This window comes from Macrobrachium nipponense, chromosome 27 (assembly GCF_015104395.2).
Source record: "Macrobrachium nipponense isolate FS-2020 chromosome 27, ASM1510439v2, whole genome shotgun sequence".
In the NCBI taxonomy this organism is placed as follows: domain Eukaryota; kingdom Metazoa; phylum Arthropoda; class Malacostraca; order Decapoda; family Palaemonidae; genus Macrobrachium; species Macrobrachium nipponense.
Genome location: NC_087216.1, coordinates 31621327 through 31635461, shown reverse-complemented (window position 1 = coordinate 31635461; position 14135 = coordinate 31621327). Strand labels below are relative to the sequence as shown.

General features: G+C 35.2%; 1 protein-coding gene across 3 annotated transcripts in view; it reads left to right on the top strand.

The window, feature by feature from the left end:
* LOC135200995 (ankyrin repeat and IBR domain-containing protein 1-like) overlaps window positions 1–14135 on the top strand; it is a 228209-nt gene that overhangs the window by 50893 nt on the left and 163181 nt on the right. For all 3 annotated transcript variants that reach the window (XM_064229796.1, XM_064229798.1, XM_064229797.1), the window contains exons 5-7: window positions 577–756; window positions 1057–1246; window positions 10054–10280. In XM_064229796.1, the coding sequence (XP_064085866.1) occupies window positions 577–756; window positions 1057–1246; window positions 10054–10280 (597 nt within the window). The remainder of the gene's footprint in view (window positions 1–576; window positions 757–1056; window positions 1247–10053; window positions 10281–14135) is intronic.

Here is a 14135-nt window from a genome sequence, read left to right as displayed (position 1 = left end):
TGTGAGTAGATACGGTACATAATGGGAGCCCTCCTACCTCCCCTTATAGGGACATAGGGCACAAATGAATTGATCCCTTTAACAGTTTTGTACCTCTTTTTCCCCGAAAGTGAGTGGGGCAAGTTACCTACACCCAAAATAAATGAGCGCTAGTGCGAATTTCAGAATTTCAAAATTTTGAGCTGCCATTAAAGTAGAAACTAATAGCTGTGTAATTGCTTGGTAAGTATATGGCTGACCTCAAAGTTTGCCGGTATAGGGTGTTGTATATTGATTTTTTAGCTTTTCTCTTAAGGGTTATTATCCTTTCTCTTAGTTATTGTTTGTTTCACTGAATAATGAGAATGTGATATTGTGAAGAGCAGATAGTTTTTTTATGGTTCTTGTGAAAATATGTTGTGTCATTTTTTATGGGTATCCTTAAAAGATTATTTTTCTGCTTTTAGAGAAGTTTATATTTTCTACAGTATTTTGACCCTGAATCCCATTGAATGTGATATTACTGAATTTGTTATTCTGTGAAAAGTATTTGGATATTCAAATAGCTGTACATGTAGTTTTTCTTTTCTCTTTCAGAAAGGAAATACAGCCCTCCACTATGCATCTGCCTCTGGGTTAAGGAAATGTGTGGAATTGCTGGTTGCTCAAGGTGCCGGACTTTTTATAGAGAATAACGATCGAATGACACCATGTGATTTAGCAGTTAGATCAACACATCATGATGTAGCTACATATTTGGAGTCCCGTATGGTTTTTGTAAGTGTTTATTATTTTGTGGGAGCATTTCTTAACTTATTTCTCAAAGCCTTTATATTTATATAACAGTTTATATTAAAGGGTGAGAAAATATGATCTATTGCCATGCATAGTAATCTTTCACTAAAACATGTTAGAGGTTACTGATACAACTAATATAGCACTTTGATTTTTCTTGTCCAGTTGTGGTACATATATGTAAATTAAAATCTAAGTTTGTGTATGAGAAACATAATTCACATTAGTATTTTTAGATGTATTACATGACATTACTATATAGTTATTGAACTTTTGTTTCAGGCTGACAGTAGTGATGGTGTAAATGAAGGTGAGTTAGTTGGAACAGAAGTAGAAACTGACTGCGATAGCGAAGTTTACTCTGGACTTCGTGCTCAAGATCTTCAAGAAGCTAAAGATCAGTTATTAGTTGAAACAGCTGACATGCTGCACATTCCTCTTTTCACTGCAGAAGCTTTACTCAGGGATAACGGTTAGTGCCCATTAGATTTCCGTTCACACTGATGTCATGCCAAGTTATTTATCCCTCTTACGCCGACTGGACGTATTTTACGTCGACATTTTTTGTCTCTCGTGTGCCGACTGGACGTATTTTACGTCGACTTACAAAAGTTTTTTTTTAAATTCGTGGAAAAATACTTATAGGCCTACCAGCCTAAAACTTTTTAATCACGCGCCTTGGGGGATGCTGGGAGTTCACGGATCAAGGTGTTGTTTTGTTTACAATCGTTACGCAGGCGCGCAAGCGCGAATTTCTTTCTTGCCGCACTAAAAAGTATCTGTGACGCATCTCGGAAATTATTTCGTCACTTTGACATAATTTTTGTACCATTGTAAATTAGCCGTTACATGAAGTATTATATATGAAAATGTGCGCATTTTTATGTAGAATGCAACAATAAAATACTCATGATTGTAGCTTTTATCAGTTTTGAGATATTTTCATAATTGCTTAAATTTCAACCTTTGGTCAACTTTGACTCTACCGAAATGGTCGAAAAACGCAATTGTAAGCTAAAACGCTTATATTTTAGTAATATTCAATCATTTACCTTAATTTTGCAACTAATTGAAAGTCTCTAGCACAATATTTCGATTTATGGTGAATTTATGAAAAAACTTTTTCCTTACGTCCGCGCGGTAACTCTTCCGAAAAAAATCATACATGCGATTGTGGTAATGTTTGCATCATTTTAAAATTAGCCGTTATATAAAGTTTTATATATGGAAATGTGCGCAATTTCATGCACAATACAACTAAAAACAACCCATGGTTGTAGCTTTTATCAGTTTTGAGATATTTTCATATAAATAACGATAATTGCCAAAATTTCAACCTTCGGTCAACTTTGACTCTACCGAAATGGTCAAAAAACGCAATTGTAAGCTAAAACGCTTATATTCTAGTAATATTCAAGCATTTACCTTCATTTTGCAACAAATTGGAAGTCTCTAGCACAATATTTCGATTTATGGTGAATTTATGAAAAAATAACATTTTCTTTACGTCCGCGCGGTAACTTCCGAAAAAATCATACATGCGATTGTGGTAATGTTTGCACCATTTTAAATTAGCCGTTACATAAAGTTTTATATATGAAAATGTGCACAATTTCATGTAGAATACAACAAAAAATAATTTAAGGTTGTAGCTTTTCTCATTTTTGAAATATTTGCATATAAATCACGATAAATAGAAAAAAAATCACGTTCGGTCAACTTTGACTCTACCGAAATGGTCGAAAAACGCAATTGTAAGCTAAAACTCTTACAGTCTAGTAATATTCAGTCATTTATCTTCATCTTGAAACAAATTCGAAGTCTCTAGCAAAATATTTAGATTTATGGTGAATTTTTAAAAAAATATTTCCTTCCCTCCGTGCGCGGATTCTCCGCCACAAATCTCCGAAATGCATACGTCCCATTCTCAGAATATTTGCTCCATTTCATATTAGGCATTTCATAGAGTTTTATATATGAAAATGTGCGCAATTTCATGAAGAATAAAACGAAAAATATTTGAAGGTTGTAGCTTTTCTGATTTCCGAAATAATTGCATATAAAAAATATATATATAAAAAAATTCGACATTCGGTCAACTTTAACTCGTCAGATATGGTCGAAAACTGCAATTGTAAGCTAATACTCTTACAGTATAGTAATATTCAATCATTTGTCTTCATTTTGAAAGAAATTGGAAGTCTCTAGGACAATATTTAGATTTATGGTGAATTTTTGAAAAAAATATTTGTTTACGTCTGCGCGTTACGAATTCGTGCATTATTTTGTTATAATATTTTCTCTGTGTTGCTTTTATCGTTTTACAATGTGTTATATACCAAAATGATTGCAATTTAGTGTACATTACAACGAAAAAAAGTAACTTGTTACCTTTAACCGTTTTGCGCACAGCGCGATTTGAATACAATTATATGTATATGAAATTTTGTTTTTGCGCTATCATATATCGCATTATTTATATATGATAATGATAATTTTTTTCATTTCTGATGGTTTTATACTAAACTTCAGGCAATGAAAAAAAAAGGAGCCAAAAATGAACTCTTAATCTTGAAAACTAAGCACGCTGTGATTTAAAAAAAAATATATTTTTTCCGCTTCCACGCTCATTCCGAAACCCCTCCGGCATACGGGAGACAATTTTATATTTACCGCTCCGGCGTAAGAGGGTTAAGTTATTTGTCACTTGGGTCATTTTAGCAGTCATAGTTTGCATTACTCACTATTTTCATTATTAGCAAACAGCCTTGCCCAGAAGTATCGACCAAGTTCATTGTTATGATTAGTAGTTTCTCAGGTTAATGCTTAGAAGAAAGTTAGAAGTCTGTTTGATTTGATGTTCTATTAATGCTTTGTTATAATTTGCTGGAATTGTTTATTCACTTCACGAACGCATTGTCAGATTTGTACTATGTACTTGGGTAGTCAGTGAATTGAATATAATTTAACATGAGAAGTAAGAAGAATTTATGGTTTCCATTTGAAGGGACACAAAAACAATAAGGCCTGACACTAGTAGATATGTAGTTAATATTTTTGGACAGTTTAATGTCTAAATAGAAATATACTAGTTTAGTATTCTAGCTAGAAAAAATAGTTATTTGATGGGACAAGGGTAATTGAGTTATTTCATGGTTTTGTCAACCAGTGATCATCAGAACATGTGATAGAAGGTCACAAAGTCTCATTTGAGATTTCATGATAGTTACCCACTCAACAGAGCTGTTAACTGTGAAGTAACTTGGATCAGATAATAGAAAGCAAAACACCCTAATATAATGAGGCAGGTTTATTGTGATGTCATATTTTTAAACATGTATGCACAATTCGTTTCCAAAATGAAAAAAACAACCATTTATTTATTTTCCAGAACTTTATTAGTGTTTTTTATTTTTAAATATGAGTAAATATATTTTTTATTTGATTTTTAAAAAATTCTCAGATTAATTTTCTGAAGTATATACACCTAAAATCAATATCATACCTACCATCATTATTTTAGAATTCTCAAAAAATGCAATTTTTTTTCTCATTGCCATTTTTAGGAAAACACATCTCAATAAATAAAAAGCTAATTTCTCTCAGGTGAGAGAAAGAAATCAAATGAAACTTTTAGATTAATGCAGTACATCCAATGTAGTAAAAAAAGGAAGTAAGAAATATTTGTCACATAACTTTTAGATTTATATGTAAACATTAAAAAATATTCTTGTACATAAATTACATAAACTTAGAGGTAAGATTTTTGGGTGTATACATAAATATGAATTAAAGCATTGTTAATTATCACATGGAAATTTAAAGCTAATCCTATCAACCATTAGTTCAAAATCTTAATGTATATCAGTAATGGGTCTTATGGTGTTAGTGTGTCCTTTAACTTAGAATACCAGGCTATAGTTTTCACACTGTAAACAAAACTTATACTTTAATTCTTGGAAGATAGGGGAAAGGTGAGGGCTGAATTAATTCCCAAAAAGTGAAATGGTAATATTGTTGGAGGAGACCTGCTGCCAAGGGAAATCTGTATCTGCTGTACTTATCACTTGTTCCTTGGCGCAGTTGTTTCTTTCCATTTTCTGTTTCACATGTATGGAAATGAAATTTCAGATAAATTAGCAAGTCTTCAGCAGCATATTTGGTTCCACAGATACGTGCTCTTACATGCTGAGGTTTCTTTTCTTGCTTTTAAAGGTAGTTGAACCCAAAGAAATACTACTATAAGAAAAGCTGCCTTAAAATATTGCACCCATATAATGCTACCTCCACTCTTATTGTGGGCTCTTCCCTTATGTTAATCATACAGGCAGTCCCTGCGAAAATTGGCAATAACAGAAAGTTGGCAATTTATGGCACTTATGGCTCTGATAATCAGTTAATGGCACCTCTGTTAGGTATGTATCGGCGTTGATGACCAGAAATCACCGCATTATGGCACCACACTAGACAAGCCCCATAAAACTGGATTGCCAATGACAGAGTCCATAGATAACCGGGGACTGCCTGTACTTCATAATTTTGATGGTGTGATTATTGCATCTAAGATTTTCTTTAGACCAGTCCTGTTAATGCCTAGAAATCTGATTCACTTATTTGAGTAAACTACTATACAATATTAATGTCACCCAAGGATATGAGAAATTGTTGTCCCTAGCAAGGAAACCCATGCTTGGGACAACAATTTCTTTGTAGGCAGAGGTCAGTTAACTTTCAATGCCCTTACTTAGCCCAGGCCCAAGGAAAGTATGTTTAACCGTAAAATTATAGATATGCCTGTAAAAAGGATGAAGTTTCATATAAGTAACTTACCAGTAATTACATAGCTATAGTTTCTAATTCGCTCCGCAGCCTTTTATTTAAAAACCACAGTCGCACTTCGGTTGTTTAGTTTAGGTAACAAGCCCCTCCTGATGTCATCCTATGATGTCACAACATATCTTAAATACATTAATACATTTTCTAAAATCAAACACACATTACCCATACACTGAACGATGTCCACCTTACACCAATACAGAAAATAAAAATAAAATAATAGTGACTAAACTAATATATAATTGCAGTTATCTCTTTCTCCCTCCCCTCCAACTTCTTCCTAACCTAATCCCCTCAGATCTCCTTTATTCTCCAACTCTTTACCCTCTACATAATTTCTAATCTTTTCCCCTGAAACTCCTGCTTTAGTTAATATATCAGCTATTTGATCTTTTCCTTTTATCCTTCTCACCTCCTTTATTTCCCCAGATTCTATTGTTTCTCTTATTGCTGCGGTATCTATTTTTAATCTCTTACTACCTCGACTAAGAAATTCTTTATTCTGTCTTTCTCTTCAGGCCTGTACCGAGGGGACGTGGGGGGGTCATTCAAAATTTCTGGAAGTCCATATTTTCTGTGCCTATCCTTTTCATTAAACTGTACTTACAAAGTAATAAATATTTATTGTTTTTGTTAAGTCAGATTATATAACACAACAAATAAAGTAATGTACATGTTATTGTTAACGTAATAAATGAATGAGTCAATAAAACTGAAGAAATATTCTCGAATTTCAGTGCAAACTTTCAACATTATAAGTAAATTTCTGTTAACCAAAGTCAGTATGCATCTAATTGGGTAGAAGGGCATAGACCACATACCCAATTTTTCTTCTTAATATAACTAAAATACCATCTTCAAGTATTTCATCTTGTATGTATAGGCAATGACATTTATAGAAGAAAAAAGGTCCAGGTTTGGGAGAACATCCCCCCTGGCCCCCGATAAAAAAAAAAAACTCTGGGTACAGGCCTGCTCTTTGTTCAGAAATTCTTTTTCATGAACAAACAGTGCTTTTTATTTGGAATAATACAACTCTTAGTTATGTGTATGTTTTAGAACAGAAGAAAAGAGGAAGTAAAGCTTGAGAGAACAGAGATGAGAATGCTGAGATGGATTATGGGACTATTGCTGCTAGAGAGACTGGAAAATGATGAAATAAGAAGGTAGGCTTAGTGAAGATTACAGAGGTGATAAAAGAGTCATGATTGAGATGGTATGGGCATGTGTTGAGGATGGATGACAAGGAGAGAGTGAAGAGGGCTTGGGAGGAACCTGTTAGAGGAAGAAGATCGAGAGGGAGACAGAGAATTATATGGTGAGACAAAGTGAAGGAAGATATGGAGAGAAGAGGTTTGAAGGAGGATGATGCCTTTGATAGAAGGCAGTGGAGAAGGCGCATCAGGCAACCGACCCCTTAATGTAGGGAAAAGAGTGGGAAAGAAGATTTACAGTTCTAGATGGTAAAGGTAGAAATAGATAAATTAAAGACTAACTACCACTAACTACAAGAGAGAGAGAGGGAGAAGAGTTGTATTTCTATAAGTATTAAGCTAACTTTTAAATGAAATTATAAAATTACTGTAATTTCATTTAAAAGTAAGCTTAATACATTACCTTTAAAAAGAAGAAGAAATAAATGGTTGATAAAATATAGGCGTGTGTGAAGATTACATACGTATGGCAACAGAAAGAGAGAGAATTATGTAAAAATCATTGACTGCTAATGGCAACACCCCCCCTCCTTTCCTGTCACTTTACTTAGCATATTTGACAGCTCTGGACTTTGAGCCTCTGGCAAAGTTAAAAAGAAAGATGAGGGGGGAGGAATATTTTATATGCATCATTTTGTAATTATTACAGTTATATTATTATTATTATTATTATTGTTCTAAAAGGTCCACAATAATAAAAAATGTGAGTGTGTGTAAAATTTAAAAACCCTTTACAAAGCTTTCAAACCCTTCCCTGGCTTCATCATTGGCTGATCAATAGGACCTAGAGGCTACTACTTAGGACTTTATCTTCAGACTAAATGCCGACAACTTGTATTTGGTTCCGACTCATCCAAGAAGTGGTGTCTAGGAGCTCCATTTCTTTTGGCTTCATGTATGATCAAACGTTCATACGCCACAGCTGACATGGCGGACAATATAAGTTTTGGGTGAGATTTCATAAGGTCAGGTGTATTGGTCTGCCCCCTAGCATTCAGGAAGTAGCTGTCAGACAGGTACTAAGGACAGGAATGCAGTCACCGCAGATCACATTCGCCCCCTTTTTACCTTCAGGACATTGCCCATAGATCCTTGGACTCTTTCCTTGGGTTTTGTTGTGACGGCTCATCAGTCATGTAGATCTCCTAGCTTTTGAAGACAGGTAGCATCATGCCTAAGGTGTACAGCTGCAAAAGATGGGTGTGTGTGTGTGGAACTGGTGTCCTACCTTCTCTTATAAATGATGGACGGGTGTATGTGTGCAGGTGTTCTAGATGACTGAGTATCCTGTCTATATTCTAGCTCTTTTTGGATTAATAGATGCAACTCCTACCCTCTCTCTAGCAAGGGGCAGAGAAGACTGACAGTGAACAGAACCATTGGTTATCTTCAGCTTTATTGTTGATGACAATGTGGGTTCATCCAAGCGTATCTTTGAATCATTGATGTTACCTACCATTTATCAAAGGCCCAGAAGTCTGGCAGTTGAACATCACTCATGCCTAACAGATCAGGGGCATGGATCTCCTTCCTTTGATCTTACATGACCAGGAAAGAGACCCCAGGTGAGGCAGACTACCAATCAATTCAGAGATTTGCTCAGAATCTTCCTAGCAAGGAGTAGTAAGTCTCCCGTATGTAAAGACCGAGGCTTCTTATACATGCAGGAACAAATGACAAATTTCTAAAGTAATTTGTATTATTCCTAACATACAAACCTGAGGTCTTTACATAAATAGCCCAATTCTAGCTACCCCTCACTCTGCTTCCTGGACCAAAAGGTAAAGTGAATGCTTACCTTTTACTGGATGGAGGGAGGGATTCCTCCCCTTCTGTCAGTAGCCAGCTACCAATATTCATCTTGTTTAAGGGGACCGTCCGCTATGTTGTGTATTTTTTTTTTTTTATACAATACATAATTTCCATATATGTTTTAGATATATATAATACCTTCATCATACAAAAATTTCAAGTCATTTGAGCAAAAACTTTTAGTTTTATTAGCAAAAATTATTATAAAAAAAAAATTAGGTAGTGATTTCTCTGCTAATATGACATCAGTTGTATTGAAAATCATACCATAAAAACTGCTTTATATATGAAATAATCCTGTGTGAACAGAATTTTGATTTTTTATTTTTTTTTATTTTTATGATTTTTTTTTTGTGTCTAGACTCAAAAATATAAAAAATAAAGAAAGAAAAAATTGGCTCACAAGGAATTATGGGATTTTTATTCCTCTTTCCAATGATATCTTTCTCTTTAAAATTGGATGATAAATAACCAGAGTAATGGCTACCAACATGCGAATAAGTATGTTTTTGAGTTATGAGCTCCCAAAGATTTGCTATGTAAATTTTCGCATTTTTCTTATAAAAGTCAAAACAACATTATTATAATTACTTTATTTGTACTTTTATTGTTGATTTCTACATCAAGGATCCTGGTCCTCCCCCTAAAAGTGGTATTAATACCCTAAGCATGACACGAGACAATGATGTTGACGGTGTGGCATGAGACAATGAGGGAGCTGATAACAATGAATTTTCGTGTTTTTCTTTCAGCACACTCCTGGCCTTCGCTAACTTTGGTAGCCTTAGTTGCTGAGTAGCCTTCTTGATCTTAGGTAACTTCGGCATTGCTATAAGTTCACTAAGAAGTTATAAAAACAACGTAAATAGCTAGTAACCAAGCGCAAGTGCGTAAGTGCGTGCAACTCCTTTGACGTCTGTGGAGTAACTGAGTCATTCTCTGAGTCTCGGCTATAGATAACCGCTCTGAGCAGCTCGCCTCTCACACTACCTTTCATTGCTACCAGATGTATGAGAATTTCGAAAAAAATCTGAAAAAATCACTGTATATATGCAAAAATAAACACGCAAAAACAATCCTGTCAAACTCAGTCATACAGACGACGCAGTTACGATGACGTCATCATTTAAAAACCACATAATTGGCTGAAACTTCTGGAAAGCATGTACGGCATATTTCTGCATAGATACAAATAATAGCTCTATTTTTTATTTTTTCAAGTTGACATGTCATCCGCCATAGCGGACGGTCCCCTTAAAGTTAAACGGCTGCTCCAGCTTGTGCTGACAGTAAATCCTGTATGTAAAGATCTCAGATATGTATGTTAGAAAAAATAAAAATTGCATACTTAAAAAAATTGTCATATATTGTATTTATGGTCAATAAATATAATAAAGAAAATTTCATATTTTTTCAGAATGGTCCAAAGCACTACTCTTAGAAAAATGGATGACAAACGCTGTGCATTGCTGTGAAGTAGCAGGCATTGCTCCTCCAGCATCCGCACTCCAGTTAGTGGCCCCAACACCTCCAATGGTTACTCCATCTCCGCCCAGCTCCGTTATTACTCCTCCCCCTCCTCCACATATCCCTGGTGAAAGTATGGAGCAAGATGATGATTTATCGGGAGATAACGAAAATATGGTAAGCATCATGTGAATTGTCATAATAATGTGTTGAAGCTCTGTATGTAACTATGCATGGCATGTAATTGTGTTTTGTGCTAAGACTTATCTAATGATAACCAAGTGCTATTTGAAAATATGGCTTTTATTTTGAGAAGGACAAGTTTTATCATTTTTGTATATAGTACGTAGTTGGGTATAATTTGAATTATTGAAATGAAATAACGAAGATTCTATTTCACACTAAATCCTCAATTTACCTTAAACCAATTTAGGTTACCCTTGATGTAGCACACAAAACTACAGTTCACTACACCGTAGTCAATTTAGGTCAAATTCATCCCAAAATTTTGCTGAATATGAGAGATGTTTGGTAACACACATAAAATTTCTGGTTTCAGTAAGGTGAATTAAGATATACTGTAATGTAAAATTCTTGGTTGTATTTGGAAAAGCACATTTTCTTTTTATTTTCCATAAAGTTTCTTCAATTGTGAAAAGTTTCTTACTGTTAAATGCTAACCTAGACCCTAGGGTAAGTTTTTTAGTCCCGCATTAGCATAAATATAAATTGTAAGGCCGTATTGATACAGAAAACAAAGTTGAATACGAACATATCTGATGACAAAGATAACTGTGGAAAAAACTAACAGTAAATCATAGGAAAGGCAACTGTCCCTCTGTTATTGCCAACACTGCTTTTGATATTAGGTGGCAATCGTAGAACAGTTAAAAAGATGTTTTGTAAATTTTTGTAGATAAAACTATCTTTAATAGTGCTGTGTAGATGATTTTAGTTTAAAATTTCTTTAAGTCCTGAAATCACAGTATCAGTAAGCTGTGATGTATGTAAAATAGACTTAAGCTAGACGTAAGCAACCCCATTGAAGAATTCCTAGCTGTAGTCCAGTGCATGCACATACAGATTTTGATAAAATGTGCACTACGTATTGTGTTTTAATGTGGTTTGTTTGTTGCTTAATAACCTGTTATAAATATTATTTGAATGTTAGAGAGACAATGAAACCAAAGGATGTACATTATGGTAGCTCTTTGCTTACCACAAAATCAGCTAACAAAGTTTCAAAAGCACAGATGCACACATCTAGTGCTTACAGTAGTTATAATTTTGTACTATTGTGTACAGGCAGTCTCCAGTTATTGGCAAGGATTCTGTTCTTGGCAGGTGCTGAAAAGCAAGAACTGTCATTAACCAAAACTCGGTGATTCATGGCACTTATGGCGCCAATATCTGGTTGATGGTGCTTATAACCAGTTAATTGCGCCTCCTTCAGGTATATTATGGCACCATAACTCTATTATTGGCGCCTTATGATGCCGATAACCGGAGCTCAGCATGTTATGGTGCCATAAATCGCCGATTTTATGGCGCTAGACAAGCGCCATAAAACCGGATCACCATTAACCGTGTCCGTCGATAACCAGGGAGTGCCTATGTTGTATTTGAGGCCATATTTTGATGACTTTAAAATTCTCAGATGTTATTACAGTATTATTATTAGTATTATTATTGAAAACAATTGCCGTTCCAACAGCAGTTATTTTGCAGAGAGAGTTTTCTATTCTCATATATTCATTTTTGCCAACAGGTAGGTGGTATAATAATTTCCAAAGTACTTGGAAAGATATTCTGCTTACATTGTTTATTTTACTCTTATGTTTTAACACTCGTCCATTTGAATTTTACCCTAGCCTAACTTTCTTAAAACAAATGAGAAATCTACCCACGTGTACTCGTTTTCCAACACCAGTATACTCCAGAAATCACCTTAGATCAACAACACAACAAGACTTACGACCCAAAAACTCCTACCAGACAGAGAGCTCTCCCCTACCAACCAAACACTAGCCCCACTTGTCTCCTACTGGCCTGTGTTATTGTTTACATCCCACCACCGCCGCCGCCATCTTGTCTATGACGTCACAGCCTATGAGGTCACAACACAACTTAAATACATCAACAGACACCTTCTAGAATCAACCATATGCTGTCCATACATAAGACACCCACCATATTTCAACAATGCATAAAATACCAATAACAACTATACAATATGTAATCAGTCCAGACGTTCATTGACAGAATTATTGAAGTACCAAGGCAGGGAAGCATATACGTACTATAAAATGAAGGCCAGATTAATGTCTTGGCAGGTCAAAATTTAATCGGTCCATTGCTGCTGTGGGGGATCTATGTTGTAAAGCCTGTAGGCATTCAGACCTTGCTTGCTTTAATGATCAGGAAGGTTGGTTGTTTCTGTTGGTGTATCATCCACTGGTAATACTGATGTATTGGTTTATTACAGTTTGAGGGTGCTTTTACATCTCTCTTTTTCCCTCAGTGGCACTTGGCGCTGGATGATTATTTTCTTTTCTTCTTGCATTGCTGTTTAACCCTTAATGGACAGATAGGCTCTCAGGAGTAGTAATAACAGGTTGTGGGTAATGGATGGATTGATCCTGGGGAGAAGCAATATTACGCGCCTTCGATTTGAAGGGAATCAGGCGGGAAAGAGTTGCCATTACTTTTATAGCCCATAAATTCACTAATGGCAACTTTTAGACTGGATAAGAGGAGAGACTGGGCAGCTCAGGGCTAAGTTTTGATCTTGACTTCAAGGGACGATGCACTGCCTTCTCTGTCTCACATGACGTCTTTTTGTAAATTTCCTCATAAATACGTACACCAAGGGATTGCTGTTGGAATCAGGTGGGAAAGAGATGCCACTACATCTATAGCCCATAAAGTCACTAATGGCAACTTTTAGACTGAATAAGAGGAGAGACTGGACAGCTTAGGACTTAGTTTTGGTCTTAACTTCAAGGGACGATGTTCTGCCTTCTCTGTCTCACTTGACGTCTTTTTGTAAATTTGCTCATAAATACATATACCAAGGGATTGCTGTAGGTTTTAGTTCATATCTTTTATGATAGTATGACAGTTGTAAATGTAATTTTGCAATGAAAAGTGCTAGGAAATATTAAAAATAAAACATATAAAGCCAAAAAAGCTACTGTCTCTTCGTTCTCGGTAAATTTACATAAATATTTTACAACAAAAATGCTCAGAATTTGTTACTAATTTTATTTCCTATCTGTTTTGACATTGTGATCTCTAATTATAATTTTACAAAATATAATAAATTCATTTTTGTTCATATGCTGAACAAACCTTCGGTCTGAACAATAGGATATTTTCCAAGTGCCAGCTGGTAACTGGTTAAAACATTCAGAGATTTAAAGCAAGGAATCTACGAGATCTGACAACACCTGCGCGTACAAGGTGAAAGTTGGTCAGAGGTTTACTTCCTCTTTTCTTCATAGAGCCTGAGTTTCTGCTCCATACATTAACACTGGTCTTATCATTGTTATATATCTTGACTTTTAGCTTGATTAGCATTTTCTTATCACATACCACTCCAGCTACCTCTCCACTTCCCCCATGCAGTTTTATCCTACTGTCAACTTCAGTCTCACATCCTCCCTCTTGGCTTAAAGTACTAGATTCTAAGTACTTGAAGCAGTAAACACCAGATCAGTGGCATACAACAACTCTCACAGCTCTTCATTCCTGATCTCTTCACTCAACACATCCATGACCAGCACAAACAAAAATGGGCTTAATGCTGACCCCTGGTGTAATCCAACACTAACTTCAGTTTTCTATTTCCCTAACTGCTGTTATCACTTTTCTGCTCGTTCTTTTATATATCATCTTGACCAGCCTAACCAACTTTTCTGGGACTTTCCTTTTCTGTAAACACCAAAACTTCATTTCTCTTGGGATTCTATCGTATACTTTCTCTAGGTCTATAAAAGGGATTTTGACGAAGGAAAAATCTATTTCTGGGTG